Here is a 23,792-nt window from a genome sequence, read left to right on the forward strand (position 1 = left end):
TGTATCCACATGGTTTTTCTTCACTTTTCTTCATTAACGCTCCGTTTACAAAGGGTAGTAAGGGACTTCTGTAGTAATCTCTAATAACAACATCACAACTCTTAAAAGTTAATTAAAAAAAATAAATAGAAAACATGCACCATGGAAACAATTTGTCATCACAAGTAATGATGCATACATGCCTTCTATCAGCAAAAAAAGTTTCATTGAAATTGGAGCCGGACATTTGAGTGATGTCCCTTGGGGGATTTGATTGAACGTGACGTCAGAACACATCGCCCCCCTTCCCGGAATTTTTCGGGTATTAGGTGACCTGAGTGAGCACATGTGGTGCCAGCTCTCTCCAGCGACCTATCAAGGATCATTGCGTGTATGCCAAGACGTGTCGCCGTTTGTATCCATGCCAAAAGTCGACATACTGTCAATTAGGTAGGTAGTCATGATGGTCTGGCTGATGTGTGCGTATATTTTAACTCGTATATTTTGTCTCGACTCGAATTTCGAGACGTCTCGACTCGAATTCGAGTCGAGTCGAGACGGAGACTGTCGAGTCAAGACACGAGTCGAGACAGAAACATACTTCGAGTCGAGACACGAGTCGAGACAACATTTTCTCGAGACGAGTCGAGACAGGCTTAAATCTCGACTCGAATGCATCCCTAATAGTAATGTATTTTTTAAGGAAACTCTCGTATTTACTCTTTTTTTAAACCCTACTCCCGATGCATTTTCACAAACTCATCCACCTTCTGTCCACATTAGACCGAGTTTCGGGACTCTACTGCTTCGTTTAACGGACTCAAACATTACAAACAATTTACAATATATAGTGTAAGCGCCATGACCAGTGAAACAAAAAAAGTCATTGCAACTAATTACAATGATGAAATATAATAATATAAAAGTATAAATAACCTTATTGTAAAAGCCACACTCTAAACTATTTAACTTTTTAAAATCAAGCTTTCTGCGCAATTGTATTTTCTTTGTGCACATGACCTTTTTTTTTAAGTTGTGATGTCACACGCTTTACTGAAGTGCTACTCTGAACATTTAGGAAACTCTAAAAGACAAAACTTATACAGCACTTTGTCAATATAGTTATAATTGTTTAGATACCGCAGTTATGGCTACGTGTTGTGTGAACATAGTTTAGATTTATTTGGAAGCTATAACCTGGGTTTTTAAATTTTGGTTCAGTCAGCTTAAGAACTTTAAAATGAACAGGAGACGAATAAATTTATTTTAAAATAAAAGAAATTTAATTGATTTGTAACGTTTATTTCTTTTTACTATTATTTGTAATTATAGTGCTGTGTTGTGTGTATGTATAAAGTCGATGCAATGATGAAGTGAGATAAAGAATTTTTATTGAAAAGTAATTTGAGAGTAAAATGATGTAATTAGAGAACAATGTAAACTAGTTTTACATTTACATTTATTATTATTATTATTATTATTATTATTATTATTATTATTATTATTATTATTATTATTATTATTATTATTATTATTATTATTATTATTATTATTGAACTTTTAAGTGCCGTTTTAAACTCGGCAATTTTTAAAGCTTACCAACGACTTTTAAAGTTTTGGTGTGGTACTTTCGAAGGATTGCACACTTTTGCTCTTTCAAATTACGTCACACATCTTTAAAGAAATTCGATTTTTGTAATTACGTACTTATGTAGTTACTTAATGTTAAAAAAACGTTATCTCAAACGATGCCGTATTCTTTTACCTAAAGGTTAGCACATTGAGTGCAATATTTTGTTTTATAAAAAGTAATAATAACATTTAAAAATTTGTATTAGTTACATTAAATAAAAATAAAATAATAAGAAATCTACTTGTATATATTAAAATGCTAGGTTTATATGTTTGTCTCCAATCCTTTCGATAATGAGATCTCAAAAACCACAAGTGCTAGAAATGTATCGTTTTCACAGGTTGATTCCAAATTTTGTATAGATTATCCAGTTCTCATTCAAATTTTCAGAAACTGTGTCGTTATTGTTCTATTCAACATTTTAGGGGCCGTTTTGAGTCCATAAGATTAACATTGATGCAGGCCGAAACTACGGTGTTAGGCAACCAGTAGAGAAGTTACGTGTGGCGGGTTGACGGACATTGCAGGAGCTTTGCTAAGATCTGAATGTCAAAACCTATTGCATCCTGACAACTTCAAAGAGATGCAATGGGGCGTACTCGGACGGATATTGATTTATTAGAAAAAAAAATCCATTTGATATAGTGTTACTTCTACATATTTGCTACAAACTCACTCCAACATCTATATATAGCAATTCACTTCCTTTGTGAGTCTCCTATCCTTTACTTGTGTGAGTAAGGAGACATGTACAGTGGGAAGGAATGAATGAAATGAAATCTGAGTTTTACGTCCCACGGTTATGCCGGTTAGGCTAAAGGAGACGGTGATGATGAGAGATGAGTGAAATGGTGGAATAAAGAAAGTGGGAGGAAACGGGAAAACCCCGAGAAAACCCACGAGCACGGTGTTTGTCCACCACAAAGTTCACTCGGCGGAGGCTGGGATCGAACCCGGGACCCCAAGCACCAGATGTGAACGCTCTACCACTGAGCCACCGCGCCCCCCTACAGTGGGAAGGAGATTCATGGTCATAACAGTTGAGTTGAGTTGATTTTAGTTTAGCGTCCCTTTCAGCAGCTAGGCTATATGAGACGTGGACCTACTGATTGACGTGGAATCCGAACCACATGAGCTCCCGCCAGGAATGAACCCGGGTCTCCCACGCCAAAGGCGCGCACGCTAAACGCTTAGCCACGGAGGAGCTCTCATGGTCATAACAGAACGATGCGCTGAATAAGTAGCGCAGGTTCAGTTACTTAAACGTTATTGTTGCTACAACATTACAAATTTTCTTGGTAAAATTTACTATTTGGTGAATTTAGAAATGTGTGAATATTCGCTGAAATATTCAATGAAATGTATTAAGTAGGCCTATTTCTCTGTCGTTTGCATGGTTTTATAGCTAAGATTAAATCATACAATCATCAACTACATATTTTTGCACATTTTAGGTAATATCGTAGTTAATTTTATGCAGTATGTTGAACATTTATTATTGAAGCCGTAAGAGTCGTTTAAAATAATACACGTAGAAGCAATATTTCTGGGGATCCATAATCAATTCCGCTTTTTGTACTTTTTGCCAGCCTTATAGCTGAAGTCATTTGTTTCTTTCAAAAAATATATATATATATTTATTCATGTTACCTTAAAATGCTTTCAGTTCCAAAATTTTTTTAAAACCAAAATATATTTTTAGTTAAAAGGTTTCCAAACCAATATGAACAAACCGAGCATGAATTAATTATTCTTACTATCCCGATATGGAAATTGGACATGATGTGATGTGATTTTGAGTGTAGCGTCCCTTTCAGCAGCTAGCTATATGAGACCTGAACCTACAACTTAACGTGGAATCCGATCCATATGAGCTCAAGCTGGGAATCGAACCTGAATCTCCCACGCCAAAGGCACGTATGCTATCCGCTTAGCCATAAGGAAGCTCTATGTATATTGGAGAAGGCAGTGTTCGTGAATGCAAGTTTTGTCGTTATGAGATATGTAAGAACTTGAAAAGCCAAGAGAGAGTAATTTTCAATTAATTTGTTCTGGTATTCTATACTTATCTATAATAGCAAACTAGTCTCCAAATGTGTGGGGAAATTTTGCTCAGACTTAAGATTCTCATATACCACCAAAAATAACTTGGAATCACCAAGTATATAATTACTCTATCATTCTTCTGGAAGTCAAATAGAATATGCTGCGCAAGGTACTACAGCAATTAGCCAGATTACAGTGTTCGCATTGGTAATAGAATGAGGAAAACATCTCATTTATCTTCCTATTTTACGAGCAGGATTGAACACAGATAGTATGAATTAAGAGATCCGCTTTAACATAGGCCATAAACACTTTTACTTACATATACCGATGGGAACTTTATGATCATATTAATGTTGTAACCTATTATATTAATAACTGAAACTTCTATAAGGATATTCATTATAAATAAGGCAAAGTAATGAAAGATCGCACAGTAGGAGAGATTGCGCGAAAGTGAGAAGACAGGGTGGGAAAGGAGCTGGCGAGGGATAAACACGCAAAAATACAGTCGTCAGTTGAATTTATGTGCCGATAGAAGCTGTAAGTTGTGATATATGATTCATTCTTGCGTAAGTGGTGCAAAGTAAATACTTGCATTTTCATAAATGTCAGGTATATAAATTCATAGGAAAGATATCAGTGTCAAATAATCAGAAATCGATGAGTATCTGAGTTAGTTAGTTGTCGAAATTACTAGTAAAATTGTAAGTATTTTACTGCCAGTCTGGAAAGTTCTACCCAAGTTATGCAAGTGCGCGATCGCTTCTACCAAAGTAGGAAAGTGTGCAATCATTAAGTACAAGAGATGATGCGGTACATACATTAAACACAATAATAGGAGAGATTGTGCATGGGAGGTAAATAACTTATCATTGGCGAACTCCATACTAGAGAGGGTAATGATAAAATATACGATTAGTATAGGTTCTTTCTATAGGTAAATGTATATTTGATGGCATTTTAATATTTAAATAAATGTCTATTTCAAGATGGTTAAGTAGCAATGTATCATGCAGTAGCATACAAATGTTGGCTTTAAGTTCTGTCTTGTTAAAGCACAGTGTATGTATATTTACTTCATAATCACCACCTGTAGTACCACCGTTGTGCCCACTCTCTCCTATCGATACGTGATCTCACCTATCGCACTAGGAGACATTGCGCAAAATAAGGTTTTTGAAAAAGCGTCACCTCTAATTACAAATTAACATACGAATATTTACGAGTCTGCTATTGTGAAGAAGGTGCTCAACAAGACACTGAGTTATTCTTGACAATATTGCTTAAGTATAAGATATTTTATGCATTTTTTTAAAATTGTGTACGAACTATCGTCATTTTATAACTTTACATTATAACTTTAATATGTTCATGAAGCTTCCATCGGTAGAGCTGCATTAAATTCTCTCGTTTACATTGAACTATTGTACCATAAAATAAAATAAATAGACTAAAAATATAATGAAGAATGTTTGCGGCTCATGTTAAATGGAAGCTCTTGATTTATAGTAGCTGTATCCACTCCTGGGCCTTACTTCCTCTTAAGAGCAGCCGCTGACGATAAGAAAATCAAAAATAAATACAGTATTTGGTATAGGCATTTTACTTTCTGAGTTTAGTCATTTCCAAAGCAGTACCTTAAATTTAGGCCAATATTGTTGAAGTAATACGGTTACGTAATAAACAAGCGTAAACACTTACGATATATTTCCTTTATTTCCCATATTATTATTGATTTATTTATAATATTTACCTTACTAGAAATAAGTAATATTTCACATTTCATATACATAAAAAGTAATATTGGTTTCTTATTCTTATTGCTTTCTTACTTTAGATATTTCAAACACGCTATCCAAAAAGTATCGACTTTCCATGTGATCTAACTGAGAGTCGGTCACCAACACCACCTACAAGTGTTCATGAGCTGCGTCCTGGGGATATAGATATCATAGCAGCGATGGGGGACAGTCTGACTGCAGGTAATGGTTTGGCCACAATAACTGTGCAAGAAATGTTTATCAATTACCGTGGGATGGCCTGGAGTATTGGTAAGCAACAAATAATTTTTCTTTTTTTCTTTTTCTTTTCTATGCATAATTGTAAAACGAGTTTGCATACGGTTGCCTATGAGAATAGATATCATGAAACTGCTGCTGTCGAAAGTGTTTCTATTTCTATTGAAAGAGCTCTGTCTTGTCTTGTATCTCGTAACACAGATTCTGTCTCGTCTCGTCTTGTTTCATAGGCAACTCCAGGGCTGGATTTTTGACATATTAATTGTTTTTGTGTAACGTACATGCTAACGAAAGTATTTATGCAATCATTATGTGCAACTTCTAGAACTGTAAATTTTTAAGGTGATTTGTTTATTTCTTCTTATTGTTAATTTGAAATTTCAGGTTATTCTCTTAAATTTACAATATGTTGTGAACGTGTTTATCCACTTATTCCTGCATAAGAAATCAAAATGTGTGCCGAAACTAATTTTCCACTTGTTTCTATAATGTTGAGAGGAACTTTTCAAAAAGTGAAGTGTACTAACGTATAAATATATCATTTTCTCATTAAGAAACTGTTGTGTGTGTGTTTACTACCATCTACTGCGATACAAAGTACGAAACGAATTACTTTGGTCGGGAATGCGATGCTTCAGTGATTAGCCCTCCCTGCTGGTCGAGTGACTAGCGCTTGCGCTATTGGTGTACCTGGATTCGAATACGATTCCCCGTGGGGGAGCCTCCGGAATTTTAACTGTTTTCTTATTATATATACAAGGGTGAATCAAAAAGTAAGGTGAATTGTTGATTTACAGAAAAGCGTACAGAAATACGTCGATGAAGTTTTACTATGTTTGAAGTATGGTATCACACTATTATTCGAAGAACGAACCGTAGTTGTCTAAACATTTATTCCAACGTGGCACCAAATCATCCATGCCCTGTTCAAAGAAATGTTCCAGATTTCCTAACCAGGTACGTGTGGCCTGTTGTGCCTCTGTCAGTGTCTGGAAACGCTGCCCACGGAGATGTTGCTTCAGGGGGCCGAACAAATGGTAATCCGCCGGGGCTAAATCAGGGCTATACGGAGGGTGATCGAGAATTTCCCACTTGAACCCGCGGAGGTATGTACGGGTCCGTTCGGCTGTATGTGGACGTGCGTTATCATGCAGTAACAACACGACCTCTCGGAGTGCCCCCCACCGTTTCTGCCGTATGGCTGATTTCAGCCTGTCCAGGGTTTGGCAGTAGGTGTCTGCATCAATGGTCGTACCCTTTTCCAGAAATTCAACATGAATAACACCGAGACGGTCCCAAAAGACAGTAGCCATTGTTTTCTGGGCAGATGCTATTGTCTTGCATTTCTTGGCCTGTGGTGACGATGGATGTTTCCATGTCATGCTCTGACGTTTGGATTCAGGTGTCCATAGAGGTATAGGAGTTTCATCGCCCGTTATGATGCGATGAAGGAATGAATTTCCTTCGTCGGCATAACGTGTGAGGTGGCTCAGGGAAATGCCCATTCGCTGGTTTTTGTGTTCCTTACTCAGAAGCTTGGGTACCCAGCGCGCACACACTTTTGCGAAGCCCAGTTGGTCATGGACAATACCGCTTACGGAACCATAAGAGATATTCAATTCATTGGCAATGTCCTACAACCGCACTCTTCTGTCTTCACGAATCATGGCATCGACGACAGCCACATTCGTGTCGGTGATGGACGTTGATGGTCTGCCACTTCTGCCATCATCTGTGACAGTACTCCTACCACTTGCAAACGCGTTACACCACACGTACACTTGTTTCAGCGATATAACACTATCTCCGTAGACCTGCACCAATTCTCAATTAATATCACATGGTTTTGTTCCCTTGGCCCAGAAAAAACGAATGACACCGCGCACTTCCTCCTTGGTGTAATGTTCCAGTCGTTGCGCCATCTTTGAGTTGCTCTCAGCACCAGACGGGTGGACATAGCATGTTGGTCCCACTTCTATTACCAGATTATCTGTAACATGGAAAAGAATTAATTAGCTACACACAATACTATGGGTTTGACAGGCAAAAACGTAGTGAACTAGACAATATTATTTTCATGTGATACCGTTATCATAACTCATCCATCTGCTTTCGATTTGCAACTTTCGATAGATTTAGCATTTTTTGCGGGTTCTGTAAATAGCGGCACACCAAAAGCAGATAGATAAATAGCGTTAAAGGTATCACATGAACAGTCGTATTGTCTAGTTCACTACGTTTCTGCTTTTCGAATATTTTTATTTGTTTTGAAGATATTACAGAAAAACTGTAAAATGAGAGGTAATTTAATTTCGCTGTAGTGAAGATCCTTAATACTGAGTTTGGTGCAATGGATTAATATTGAAGCCAGAATTTAGAAAAAAATACCGTATAGTTTATTGCTTCACAAAAAAAAAGTAATATATAAACTATACATTTACGTAGACGGTGTACTACAATGACAATTGTGTACAGATAACAGTATGTAAGCGTTATTACTGCAACTATTTATAAGTAAACACTACATTCGATATCAGTTCTAATTTACAGAGATTATAAAGTGCTATCCTCCTGCCTCCATTCTTTAAGGTCGAATATTTGGAAATTACAGTTTGCGAATTGTGCACGCGTTGCAGTAAAGTCGCCTACTCAATTTTTCCTTTCAATTCTACTATTAGATGAAAAAAAAAAAAAAACAAATGTCGTTATCTTCGATTACTTACGGCCTCGCAAAATAGTTATACGTTTGTGATCAGCAAGTACTAATGTTTTCTAAGGTGTCATTGTTTTGTACTATCATGGGGTAAATTCTACAGAAAGACTAAAAAACTAAAATGAAACTAAAATTGTTAGGAAAATTAGCCCTTCGAGAAACTGGCGATGTAACTAACAAGTACGCAATACAAAATGAACCTTTTCAAGCACGAAGACTACAACTGAAACAATTTCAAAATTCTTATTCTTTGAAAAGCAATCTTACCCACAATATAAGACAGAAACATTTCGTGACGAGATAGAACTCTTCCAAAATAAATAGATCCTACTTTTTGAGATGAGACGGTACTTTCATACATAGTCTTCCTTTTCGAGGCAAGATAGCTCCAAATCTCATCTCGTGGACATTACTTACAAATATTAGTTTACTAAAAGAACGAGCACACCTTCTCTGCTTCGAATGTCTGGTCTTCAGATTGTATCTTGAGTTTCGTCTGCCTCTTATACAGGGAGTAATCTACACCCCCCCAACACCCCCCTAACACCCCTCCAAATTTCTTTACACACACCCCTGGATGGAAAAGGAATACTCCCCCAAATCCAATTGTATCAATCAGTATCATATAGGTTATTTAGTACATCAAGTTAAAAAAGGTTTAGCTATTAGGAAAGAAGACAATATTCTTATTTATTTATTTATTTATTTCACTTCAAAATACGAAGCGACCTCGTTCTCATGTATGGCTTCGATAACCACATGACCTCATTGTTTCGGGCGGTGTTTTGATCGAAACAATTGACAAAACAGACAGCTCATACCTACCCTCCTGGGCTCCGCGGTCGTTTCCGAGAAAAGAGATTGATGGACAGATGCAGATGACTGAAATTGGCAATATCTTGAGCGGTCATTCATCTACCTCCTCCTCAATAAGGAAAAATATGACAATATAGTAATAAACTTATACCAGATTCAGTTGGTAAGTGCTATTCCGCAACAGGCACGCAACCGGAGGGGGTCTAGGAAGGGCCTGCCCCTCCCTAAATTTTTCAAGTCCTCTCCAGACCTGAATACAAAATGCACAATTTAGATATTTGTAAGATAATTTTTAATGACTTGGCCCTTCCTAACATATTCATGGCACCCCAAAGCTCTGTAGCTGGTTTCGAGCGTGCTCTGCAAGTGGTGTATCAACGGACGGACGTTAGAAGGGTGTAGTCAAAACGTTTTTAGAAATGAAGAGATCGATCGAAGTAAGAATTATATATATTTTAGACTGAGTCTAGTGCTATGCAGGAACGCATTTGGCGCCAGCTTAATTTTTTGTAAAGTATATTTTTATTCACGAAAATTCATTGAGCAGATCAGGGCTCATAACGAGTCACTTCTTTAACTAAAATTTACTTTTTTTCAAGCTGGTTACTAAAAGTTACTTTTTTGAGAGGTAAAGTGACTTTTCGTGTGATTTACTTATTTGCATTGGCAGTTTTCTGAGAAAAATATAAAAACAAATGGAAAAATATAGAAACTTGTTACTCATTACTCTTCTGAAAGCTTCAGTACTTGCTGCCACATGTGAAACAGTCAGCTTTATTCTCACTTCAGCTTTTATTCTTTCTAAAGCACAGTGGATAGTTGGTGGATGCTTAAGCTCTCAAGGTGGGGTTGAAAACCCTTCTGTGTCTATTCTTTCTTCTATCATAATAATCTTTTAGTTTTCTCTCGTAATATTTAACGCTCCGTTCAACGTTGTGTGTGTGTGTTTGTGTGGATCATCGTGTTCGTCTTGTGTTATGCTTCTTGTATATTCTTCTTAAGAGTAGATGGTGAATTTGAATCTTTCACGTCTTTGAGAACTCTTAATGCGAATTTAAATATAATGTCTGGGATGAAGAAATTCGAAAATATGCCAGAACTGGTTCCACTTACTCAGAAGCTTTTTACATCTGCTAAGTCTGCTTACCGTAACTACAAAGCATACTTTGAAAACCTAAGAAAGGAGAAAGCTCAAAAAGAAGAAGTAAAGAAGAAACAAAACAAAAACAAAAAGAGAGGTGATGGAGAAATTGACAAAGGAAAAAAGGGTCATGATGAGATTTTGGTCACTTTTTCGTGTGCTTTTGGCCATTTTTGCTCACTTTTCAACTATTTACAAGAGACCAGACCACTATGAGCCCTGGGATTATTAAAATTAGGGCATATTAAAGAAGACAAAACAGAAAGATACAAAATATTTGTAAATTGAAAAACTGGATTTCTAGAAAACAACTAAATCAATGAATAGTTTTCTTATGAAACATATTTAGAGGGAATAATAGCCAGGAAAAGGCAGGAACGGAGATTAAGAGATCAAATAATATTACAACAATTAACGTAAACAACAGGATTAGAATATTAAAATAATGAAATTGGAACTATGTACAGTATTAATTACTAAACGAATATGATTTCAGCATGAGACGAGGGAATTTTTTTCCAATTAATATTTTAAAAAAAAAATCACCCAATAAAACTTGCTGGGGGTGAATGAAATAATAGCAGAATTTCGCAAAATAAATACAATAATTCGTATGTAATCAATTCACATGTAATTACTGGGTAAAGTAGTGGAGGTTAATTCCTAATACAGTGAAACCTTTCTTAATGGGCATTTCGCAATAGTGGACATCTTCATAAGAGGACAAATTTTCTTATTCTTCCATGCCATAAATATGTGTGGTGTGGTGTTATGAAAGAGTACCCTTCCTTTTAGGGACACCTCTCATTTACGGACAAATAATCGGTTCCACCGATGTCCGTTTTGAGAGGTTTCACTGTATTACTTAGTTTGATAATAATAATAAATGCTCAAATGTGTGAACTTACTTTATTGAACCTACCACACTGTGAAGAGCTGATATTATTATTATTATTATTATTATTATTATTATTATTATTATTATTATTATTATTATTATTATTAGTAGTAGTAGTAGTAGTAGTAGTAGTAGTAGTAGTAATAGTAGTAGTAGTAGTAATAGTAGTAGTATTGCAATAGTTGCGTAACAAAACATACTGTTCTCTTGTTTGAGTTTGTTTAAAAATTATATCATTATTCTGAGAGCACACCCCCTTTTTATTTTGAACACCCCCCCAAGTAAAAATTTCTGGCGTACTTACTGCTCTTATATTTGCGTCCCCATCACATATATCATTCTTTTTCGTCCACTTTCTATCAAAAAAAAAATAATCTAATTGTCATTTGTAATACTCTTCTACTTCATTCAGAGGCAAAGTTACGATAAATTTACAATGAGAATGTTCGGCTACATATCAAATCCCCTTTCTCCTTCAGTGCTTTTCAGTTTTGCCAGATCTGTCTCAGCAGCATCATTTCAGATTTTTTTTTGGAGGGGAGACCTAGATGTCAGTAGATTTTCAGGCTTTTTATTTGTTATCTGTTATTTGTTGATATTGTTATCTTATGGATTAAAATGTACAGGATGGTCCGGAAGTGGCGTATTCCCCTTTAGTTTCAACAGTATAGTGTTAGTTATGGTAGAATGTCTGTACACAGTTACCTTGAAGCCTAAAGAGTCTTAAGAGTCATAAACATCGGTATGATCACCATCCATGTCGTAACACAGCTGAATTCTGTGCCAAATTCTCGCAGATGTTTTGCGGAGATACTCCGGAGTCACGTTTATCCGACCCAACACTGTTGCTTTTCTTGGTGGATTAATACCAAAACGGTCTGTAAATTTCGCTTTAACACTTTCCATGGTGTCACCTGTGTAACGCCTTTCGAGAAGCCAAACTGCAACAACTAATCTTTCTTCAATGCAATGTGGACTTTGATCACACATTGTTGATTACTCCAATTTCACTGCAAACAACTGTTACCAAGCAGAAAACAGCAGAAAACAAATGAACATGGATAGCAATGTTGCCAGACAATGCCAAGCAATGTTACCAGACAATCCCAAGCAATGTTACCAAGCAAATGTAGGTAAAACCTAAAACCGTCAAAAGAAAACAATTAGGGGTACACCCACTTCCAGACCGCGCTGTACATAAATGAAGCATCTCGCCGAACAACGATAGGTTACGTTTTAGTGATTTCGAGAAAAACTTGTACTATTTCAGAGTACAATAGAAGAAAAAATAAAACAAGGTGCAAGCACTGTGACGAAGGTAACCACCGAACTTTCAATATATGTCCGACATGTTCCGTAGAGTATAATTCCACTGATAACTCAAAATGGTTCAAGATGTCACATGTTTCGTTGTTCGACGGGGTGCTTCAAATGTTGAACTCAGTGGAGGACAATTTATCCACTCTGGAGCTCCACATAACGCCCCTGACTGTTTATAGTTTAACAACAATGTTAAATTTTGTTATAAATCCTTTAATCTGGCTTGCGTTGGGATTATTCTATTAGCTATTTTCTTTATTTCTTTAGTTCAATCTGATAATTAGTTTCTAAAAATAAGAGATAAAACCCAAGGTTTCAAAACGTTATGCAGCATAAAATTTTGTACAACAATTCATATAGGTTTGTTTACATTGCTTAAATTACAAGTATCGTGTGCATAATTTCTTGCAGGAAAATAATGTCAGTCAAGAGCGCCGATTCTGGGAGGCCAGGGGACCGGGTCCCCATGTATTTTTATGAATACATATGTACTTTTTATAAGTAGTTTTTATTGTCATATGTATTTTTTTATGAATATACAATATTTGGCATAATTTGAATTCAAGTTATCTTAAAATCCTCATATATACCTTCTTAGACCTTGTCTGCATTCAAACACACATCTGAATACCCCGAAAAGTTAGAAAGAAATCGGCACTCTTGCTGTCAGTCATTACTAGCAACTGAGGACTTTCCTTTTAGCGCCACAAATAAATTGTGTTTTGGATTTTTCTCGAAAACTATGCATGAGTTTTTACACTCAAACCAATCATTTCGTTCAGCTTAATAAGACATATCTATTGGTACATAGCTCATCTTTAGGCAGTTCTGTATTCGTTAGAACATTAATAATATTGCGTCTTAAATAATTATTTTCGTGTCACTGTTAGTGATTCACTTTCAGATATATTTAATATCTTCCCTTCATTCTTTAGGAGGAGAGAAAACCTGGCGAGAATACTACACTCTTCCAAACATTTTGAAGGAATTCAATCCAAAACTTTTTGGTTATTCAAAGGGCACCAGTTATTCCTTCTCGCGACGTTCCCAGTTTAACGTAGCTGTAGCAGGAGCTTTAGACCAAGAAATGCTTTACCAAGCCAAAGTTCTTGTACAAAGGATAAAAACAGATCCCAGAGTGGACATGAAAAGACATTGGAAGGTAATTAAACTACATTATGTTTCAGCTTATATCTTCCGCTAGTTAGCTTTTATAAGTAAGTATACCGCATTTGAAGCGTTATTGCCTGGAAATTAAAATGAAGTACTTAATTTTTCTGTTATTCAGTTGCCTTCTTCTAATAATTTAGAATTTCGGTGTTGTTTAGAGGAAATGGCAAATGAACGTAATGTTTAATTGATATGAACACAAGACAATTAATCTTTCTGTCGTAACCAAGGTCAACAAAACAGTTCTTTCACGTCTACTCATGAATCCTGCATTAATTTCCTTATGACTAGAGCTGTTGTCACGCTGCAATACACCTCATATTGTTTGGTTGAAGAGAACGAAATGTCGGCCCTAAATGCATCATTTTTAAAGGTCAAAAACCTGGGATGGAGAGTCCATTAAGGCTATCATTATAAAACTATCCAAACATTTATGCGTCAAACTCAAAGTAATGATTCTAATCATTAATACACCGTATTTTATTAATATGTAATGTATTTTACAACGCAGCGTATAAACACAAGTCAAATTTTTAAAGTGTAGAGCCTGAATAACACTGTTTATGCTAGCTCTTTTTGGCCTTTTTTTTTTAATGAATAGGAATGGGACGAGATAGGATCACTTCCAGGAGAAAAAGTATTTGGAGCTGTAATTTACACAAAATAGTTATACAGAGTGTTTCAAAACAACATCGACGAAGTTGGGGAGGTCATTCCTGACACCAAAAAAGGACGAAAAGTATAGACCAACTTGGGTGCACAAATGCTTCCTTTCGGAGTGATAGGCTGCCGAAAGCATGAAAAAATGAACTTTGAAGGCCCATAGCTTCAAAACTATGAGACCTACCGTAGTTGGATCAAACCTTCACTTAGGAACTAGTATGTGCCCTATCCAAATATCCATGTTTCAGAATCCTAAGATACTTCCGCAATAATTTTTATAGAGGTAGTTGGTGAGTACTTCAAATTATATGCCCGTACCCAAATTGTCTCTATAAAAAGTGTTTCGTGACTACCTTAGGATTCTGAAACATGTACTTTTGAATAGTGGACATATTAGTTCCTAAGTAAAGTCTTGACCCGAGTACAGTAGGTCCCATAGATTTGGAGCTATAGACCTTTAAAGTTCATTTTTTCATGTTTTCGGTAGCCTATAACTCCAGAAGGAAGCATTTGTGCACCCAGGTTGGTCTATACATTTCGTCTTACCTTGGTATCAGGAATCACCTCCCGAACGTTGTCGGTGCTGTTTTGAAACACTGTGTATATAAATGGTGTTTTTATTAAAATCATTACTTGTTCAATTCCGAAATTTTATAATTATTTCTAAATACTTGCTGTTAAGCTTATAGTTCGTTACATATTGGAGTCATCGAGTACCGTACTCTAATCTATTGTTTTGATGCATATAAATGATCTTTGACATCGTAATTGGCAATAAGGATTAAATTTCTTATGTCATCATTCCTGCAAATAACAAGAAAATTAAAGTCATTAGACACACATTGATATAGAATTTTGAATTATAATCTTCAGGAGAGATATTAGTTTTGTGCCAATTTAACAGTTAATTGAATTATCTAAGAATTATAGACAAAGTAGATAGTACAGACCAGGAAGAGATATGAAACGAAGTTTTCTAACAATACGAAGCAGTTGATGGTTACGTATAAGTTAATAATTTTAAAGCTTACTTCCATGATATCAAGGAATAATATGAACTGCTAAATCTCATCAAGCCCATACGGATTTCTCCTACTTCACACAAAATAATGTGCAATGTAATAAATTTAACTAAGTTGAGAAATCATCAAAATTCTAATAATTATTATATTAAATTGACATCCTATTGTACTGTATGATGTTCATTAACTCACGTTCTTATTTTGTATAATTCGGAAATATCCACGCTAGGATTAGTTGGCATTAGCTTAGTTGTCCTTCCCAAGAATCGAATATTCACGTATGTGAAGAATCCTGCATACAGTCGCAATATGTAAATGTGGAATATTTGTTATTGAAAAAAAAAGTATAGTACAATTTATGATTAAGAAGAAAAGAATAATTTAATGTATTTATATAACTAAACAATGTGTTACTGAAATGTAAGTTAATTTTTATTGAAGTAAACAAAGGTATTATACAAATATAAAAAGCGTTTAAAATAAAATATGGCATATTAATAAGTATGACAAAGTAAATAAAGTTTGTTTCAGGAATATTGCAATTTTTGCTATAGAAATGGTTAATAACAACGAAAGAATAAACATCTGCTCTTTCTTTTACCAAATGCATAGCTAACCCAGCACTAGGATAACAAACATACAGTAAACTTAATCTAATAAGCTAAGTAAGATCTAATGTTACAACTCGACCTAAACTAAATAGCAAAGCTAAAAGGGATTAAATACTTACCTGAATTTGTCCATTGATTAGAATCCATCCTTGGGCAAAGAGTGGCGAATTTTGCTGGAACTCCTCACTGTAAAAACTGTATAGTTGGAATAACCCAGAATTCTGGGTTGAAAAAGTGACAACCACGCCGTATTGTCTTAGAAATCAGAAAATATGGTTATAATAACAATACGAGAAGTCAAAACTAGTAAAAAATAAAAACCTCTGGCATGACCTGGATTCGAACTCACACCGCGCGGCTGTTAAGCGCGTGCGTTATCCACCAGACCAACCGGAATCTTAGTTTAGGCTGTGTGATAACAAGAATTACAGCATACTTTGGAAGCAATTGTTTAGTCACTTTGAATTTAAAACAAGTCAATTAAAAAAACTAAACCAAACCAAACATCACCCGGAATATTGAATCAATGCCATTAAATGCTAGTTTAGTACAGCAGCTATTTATCAATGTTAACGTATGTTTTGAGAGAAATTGTCTTCACTCTTGGCGAAGTGTACTGAGTGAACTGCAGTGCACTTCGCCAAGAGTGAAGACAATTTCTCTCAAAACATACGTTAACATTGATAAATAGCTGCTGTACTAAACTAGCTTTTAATGGCATTGATTCAATATTCCGGGTGATGTTTGGTTTGGTTTAGTTTTTTTAATTGACTTGTTTTAAATTCAAAGTGACTAAAAATTGCTTCCAAAGTATGCTGTAATTCTTGTTATCACACAGCCTAAACTAAGATTCCGGTTGGTCTGGTGGATAACGCACGCGCTTAACAGCCGCGCGGTGTAAGTTCGAATCCAGGTCATGCCAGAGGTTTTTATTTTTTACTAGTTTTGACTTCTCGTATTGTTATTATAACCATATTTTCTGATTTCTAAGACAATACGGCGTGGTTGTCACTTTTTCAACCCAGAATTCTGGGTTATTCCAACTATACAGTTTTTACAGTGCTATATAATGTAAAATAAAAAAAATAATCCTTGTTTCAATTCTTTTTTCTTACTAGTTAGATAAAGAAAAATTGACAATTTAAGTCAAAAGATAATATGCTCTTATTGTTTTAACAAATTTGGACTTCATACAGAAGGAAAAACGGGGACATTTTATGTTCTAGGAATATTTTAGGCCTACGCTACTATTTTCTGTTCAACTATAGGTACTACAGAAAAGAACTGTTGTCAGAACTAGGCACCTGAAGAATTTTTTTGGGGGGGCGGGGTATTTCCCTGGTTGCTTTATTACGTCTGGTATTTAATATACGTGGTTTGCTATATTACATATACTTTTCGTGAGCCAGGGGGACGCTTCCTGGCTTCTTTCGGACGCCCACGTGATCATGCATTGATTGTTTAATTTTTTATTTAGCTTCTAACAATCCTCATCGGAGCTAATGATGTATGTGGAGAAAGTTGTTTTGAAGAAATTGATCCCGATCAACACTACAATAGTCTGAAGACCGCTTTGGATTATCTGAAGGCTAATCTACCGAGAACCTTTGTCAATCTTGTCGGTGCTCCCGGTAAGTATTAGTAGTTTTTGTTTCATTCTTTTAATGGTGTATTGCAGTGATTTCCAACTGATATTTCATGAGAATTGAAACATTAGAAAGAAATCAGAGAACCATGAAGATCTTTGATGTAACATATAATTTAGGTAATTAGAATTCAAGTATATATTAAAACATGTCATTATATAAAAAAAAACATTATAGACTCCTCTAACAAATTAAGAGAACATTTACAAAAACCTGTAAAACAACAGACCTGTTACTTGTTCACCCATTTTTTAAATATTTATTCTCATAATCAGATTAGGCAGGGTATAATTTTGAGTTAAGTAAAAGTGAAATAACATACCCAGCCAAATTTTATTATTTATTTATTTTTGTTTTTTGGCTGATCTTGATAGTTGATATATATATATATATATATATATATATATATATATATATATATATATATATATATATATAACTATTCTATCAGGCCTTGTTTCCATTTTGTACTAATACACAATAACACACTAGGGGAAGGAGTGGAAGTCGGATGAAGTCACAGTTATTGTGTTGAAACTGTTACGTGATAGTGTATTTACATATTATCACATAGCCTTGATACGCACACCCCTCAAATGTATTCTAGTGACCATAAACACTCATTAGTAACCTTTTTCGAGTTATTGTATCTCTTCCAAACTCAATTTCTCCCTTCTGTTGATGGCAACACTGTTCAGCGGATGCTTCTAGACTTAGAGTGAACGCAAACAATTCTTATCAATATCTGATTTAAAGTGTACAAAACGTTAGTATCTCACTCCCTATGTGCACCAACACATATTACACGTTATTTCTCGAAAAGTTTGCAAACTGCCTTTACAATCTCTTTTGTCTTTATTTTTATTGCTGTTTCCAATGATGATATTCAATTTAGGTCATTCCATTTACAAAAACACAACTTTGTCTTGGGTTGGCAACACTGTTCATCTGGTGCTATTTGTCAATAAACGAACAGATGTCGCCCTTTCTCTAGTTGCTTTGTGCAAAGTTTCGTTTCTCTGTCTCTTTTAGTTTCTCCGTTATGACGGTTGGAAATTCTAATTATATTAAAATGTGGAAACGCCATTTCATGACTTTGTCGTCAAGTCGGCACGGGGTAACGTTCTCGTAGAGAGCTGCTATTTCACTAATGAATGTTTATGGTCACATAGAATACATTTGGGGTGTGTGCCTATCGCAACACGAAATTATCCAAAATAGGGGACACCCATATATATATATATATATATATATATATATATATATATATGTGTGTGTGTGTGTGTGTAATGTTTGATTCTTGTCTTCAAGGTTATTGCTTTCCACAAAATAATGAGGGTTTACACCAACCAATGGGAGAATAACAGAAATTGAAACTAAAAATGGAGTTAATTTTGACCTGCATAATCATCAATTATAGTGTCAGCTAAGTGTTCAAATCGAACTTGCACTTATCAAGAACTACTCTAGTTCTAGTACTAATCTTTGAATTGAATGATTTTAGCTTACATTGTTATGCAACGCTTAGGTTATGAAGGGCAATATTTTATGTGAGCTATGAATCAATTGTGATTTTTTTCGGGGGGGGGGAGTAGTTCGCTAACGGACCTCTCGCAGAACTACCTATTCCTACTACACTGTATCACATATGAGAAAGCTAGGTTGCAAGAGAACAACCGCGATACAAATGGACGCAACCTTCCATTCCGTTTGGGATTATTTCTAGTAAGGTAGGTGCTGGAAGCACATTGTTCTAGCCTTCAATTTAAAATTTAATTTCCTCGAGAATGGTACGGAAGTAAATGAAGCATTTGCGGTGCACATTGGAGAAAATGCAGCACAAACAACACGATTTTAGTCGGTGATAATTATTAGTAGGGAGAGGGTGGGATCGTGTTCTAACCCCACGGTTTTAAAATTACACTTTCTCGGGAACGTTAGGAGAGAAAATGGAACAACTGCAAAACTAATCGAAACAAACGCAGTGCAAAAAAGCGCGATCTTCCGTTCCCGTCTGCAATAATTGTTAGTAAGGTAGAGGGCTGGGACCGGTTGCTTTACTTTAAAAATGAATTTTGTTGATCGCAACGGATCAATGGTAGAGCGCTCAATTCCGTCGCATGAAGTCTCTGGTTCGACTCCATCTCTTGTCAAGTAGGCTATGTGATGGGCAAATACCGTGCTCTTGGATTCTTCCGTTTCCTACCACTTTAGTCATTCCCGCATTCTCATGTACACCGTTATTACTGTCTCTTAGCCTCGGTGCGTAGTCGTGGAATATTACACTAAAATGCATTTTTTCGGGAACGATAGGCAGCAAATGGGGCACTAAAAATGCACCCTTCTATTCACATCTGTAATAACTTTTAGCAAGGAAGCGGTGGAACCATGTTCTTCTAGCCCCCAATTTAAAACTTCATTTTGATTTGGAGGGGGAACGATAGGGAGAAATCAGAGCAGGTGGTTGGACAAGTACACTACATGTTTGAAATTCGAGTTGATATAGATTCCTTTAATTTTACCAGTTTTACCTCGAAAGTTGGATAGTTTGTTTTACTAATATAAGATCGTTGGCGTTTTCAAGTATCATTTACAAAAAGAATTTACGAGATAGATGAGCGGTATTCAGATCCATAACTGGGTCCAATAGAAAATTCTATTTCTCATATGCTATATAATGTGTTTATTATTCTTCCAACTTCCTCCTTTCTATTGCTGAGTGTACAATAATTACCTCTTTATTACAGATGTAATCAGTCTTTCAAACTTTGAGAAGAAGAGCTTCATGTGCTCCGTCTCTCATAAGTACAATTGTCCTTGTCTCTTCAGACCAGGAGACGTAATGGAAATAGACAACATGAACAACCTCACTGCGGTTTTTAGAGAAGCAGAGATACGACTCGTAAGTTATTTTATTTATTTTTTGTTATTTACAATCATATTCCTTTTCATATTTTCTTTCTACTCTCGGAAACGAAAATTTGTAGACAATGTGCTTCTCATTGTCAGTATTACTGCGAACACCACGATCTCACTCAAGAATTTCGGAGCTCTACGATCCCTTAAATTGAGTTCTCATTAATGATTGAACATGGGTGACACTACATCGTGCATAAGCTTTCATCTTTGCTACTACTATGAAACAGTTTAAAATTGAAAACCTATGCAGGTATACAGAAGGTTGTTTGGTTTATATCCTACCAGCAACAGTCAGGTTGCAAGTACAACCTCAATCAGTTGTTGTTTGTGTACAGAATCACAGCCTTGCGAGCGGGTTCATTTAAAAGAATGCACTTGCCCTATGGAAAGCTGTACCACTATTACAGGTTGTATTCTGTCAAACAGCCAGTATTATAGACTATCGCCAGAAATATTTTTTACTACAACGAAGTACATAGAGCCTATGCATAGGAAGCTAATCCCATTAGACCAAACAGGTTTTCCATAGATAGTGAGGTTGTTGATGCTGTAGACGTCGTTTTAATAGTCAAAATGAGCAGAAATGAATAGTTTCCTCTTTAATTTAATAATACAATCCGACAAGATAAGTGGACACTTTCTCCATGTGGATCTCTGCCTGTATTGTGTTGGTTCCATATAAATGAGAGATTTCTTTCAAATAGATCGCACTCATGATGAATTGCTGAAATTAACAGTATTCACCTTTACATTTTAGTCCATTTTCCGTATGTCCCACTCTTAACCACATCCGGTGAATTCACGACTCCCTGAGATAAACCTTCTCTACACTGGCGATAAAACCTGACACGTCCCTTGGAAAAGGTGTCACTTAATGTAAGAGTCCGAATGATATCATTACGCGTGAGAAAATTATAGGTATGATCCAATGAGACGGTCGTCTCCCTTTTTGACCCCTTAGATTGTGGCAGTTTGTCTTCCATTCATCATGTTCTCGCGGAAGGAGATTGTGAATCATAGTCGCTTATTGTGAATCACTTATTTCAAACATAGACCAAGAAGATAATAAATAACAGTGACAAATTCACTGACAGTGAAATGTGACAAATTCAATTTCTGAGTCATGTCACGTTCGGTTAGCAGATTCTCCTACCCTGCCAGTTGACAAATTCTATTAAGCATCTCAGACAACATTTTCATTCATTAACCCTGAAGAGCACCTTTTGTTCTTGAATGTTTCTGCATTCAACCCAGTTGTACTTATCTGACCACGTTCTCTTTAGGAGTTGTCACTCCGATTGTTTACCCAACACTGGTCCATCATTCAATTGCAGAAATAACTTACGTGGTGTTAGGTTTAAGAATATTACTTGGGGCGAGAAATGTTTTAAATTTGTAATATACTTACTAAAAAGAAAAAGAAGTGTGTTGCTAGGTAGATTGTTGTTGTTTATTGAAATTGGGATATACAATTTGAGATTGGAATATAGGACATGGATTAAGGATAATGTCAAGTGAGTTACGTGTAAATAAGTAGTAGAAGTTGATGGTATTTTGTGTGTTGGAAGATTACGACATTATGATTAAAGTGTATTATGAGTTTTAAAGAATAAAGGTATTTGAAGGAGGTAACATGGTTGAAATATATGGAAGCTAGTGAATTTGAACACATCTATTGCTCTGCTGGTAAATGAAATAATTTAGTGGAATTACTTTTAATAATTACAGTAAAGAAAGTTTAACACGTGGAAGAAAGCCATGATATGTCATTTCCAATAACAATTCATCTTTAGCGAAATTTCACTAGCATCAACACAACATCACGGTACCTGCAAGCTGATGCACCATATGACACCGCTTTCATGTTCCTAGCACAACTACACAGGAGACGACAACGTTTCAAAAACGCTCGAATATAAACCGAACAATCTTCTGTATGCAAATATATCTTCTTACACGCGAGGCTATAAGAAGGACGACAATGCACTTTGTTTAAAATATATTATCCCGTGTTTTAAGATATCATACTTTTTCATTTTAAAAAAATGTATTTGTCATGACATTTAAAATTAAAAATACAATATTCTTTTTTTTTTTCCTTTGTGAGCTATTCGAAGCTTAAGTTATCGTCATTTTCACGGGTGTTCCTGAAAAATAAATAAATAAAGCCATTAATTTATGAAGGTGTAGTAACAATGAAACGTCTTGAATCTTCGAACATTAGCCATCAGAAGAACTTTCATTTCACATTCTATTTTAAACTTTGCGGGTCTCTCAGACCTTCCTAAAGTCATCTGTGAATTTTAAATGCGAGTGAAATATCAAATTATGAACAGAGTTACTTGTACGTATTGATGTAGTTACTATAACTAAGTTTTATAATACTTTCCTATTTTATTAGTGGAGTATCCAAATGGGATTACTAAGCTTTATCGCCCCTCTTCTATACAATATTATGGTAAAATAAAGAACATATTAATATATGGATACAAAAATCGCATATGTTCTTTCTATGAGGGGTTTATGAAGCAACCGCTGTATGACATAGCTAAATTATAACAAATAGTGCATTTAATATAGTAACTTATAGTGTGAGAAGCAAGTCCTGTATGACACAGCTGAATTTTAACAAATAGTGTGTTTATTGTAATATGACAATTTGCAGCAATGGTATCCTAGTTGCCAGTAAGAAAATAATATTGCACTGGGTTTTTGTAATATGTATATTTCTAAATACAACTCTGGCACTAAACCAGCATATTCTCTGAGCAAACTTTAGGTACACGATATAAGTAGTATAATACTTGGGTTGTATTTCCTCTTCATTTTTGACATATATTACACCGTATCTTTTCCAACACATTAGATTCGAAACGCTTGTGCGAATTTGTAGTCCATATCTTCCCAGATTTACTCAGGGGCGTCATTTAGGGGGAGGGGCAGAAGGGGGCAATTGCCCCCCCCAACAGTTTGAGGAATACATATACTTTAATAGATTGTCTACTAATATACTAGTACAAAACGTGAAAGTCTTATGTCGGTGCTGCTCTTACTCCCCCCCCCCAAGCGAAGTCTGAATTGACGCCCCTGGATTTACTCTTACAAGCTTCTTCAAATTTAACTGTTGCTGCTCATTTCAGTATCAGTGGGCATATTATATTATATGGTACCTCCTTGTTAAAAATGTCCCTGCT

At 35.6% G+C, this 23,792-nt stretch overlaps 1 protein-coding gene across 1 annotated transcript in view; it reads left to right on the forward strand.

The window, feature by feature from the left end:
• Positions 1 to 23,792, forward strand: part of LOC145678835 (phospholipase B1, membrane-associated-like) — a 69,358-nt gene that overhangs the window by 40,678 nt on the left and 4,888 nt on the right. The window contains exons 3-6 of the mRNA XM_081749392.1: positions 5,499 to 5,712; positions 13,503 to 13,729; positions 17,511 to 17,664; positions 20,427 to 20,581. Of these exons, the coding sequence (XP_081605518.1) occupies positions 5,499 to 5,712; positions 13,503 to 13,729; positions 17,511 to 17,664; positions 20,427 to 20,581 (750 nt within the window). The remainder of the gene's footprint in view (positions 1 to 5,498; positions 5,713 to 13,502; positions 13,730 to 17,510; positions 17,665 to 20,426; positions 20,582 to 23,792) is intronic.

This window comes from Thermobia domestica, chromosome 1 (genome assembly GCF_964235325.1).
Source record: "Thermobia domestica chromosome 1, izTheDome1.hap1.1, whole genome shotgun sequence".
Classification (NCBI taxonomy): Eukaryota; Metazoa; Arthropoda; class Insecta; order Zygentoma; family Lepismatidae; genus Thermobia; species Thermobia domestica.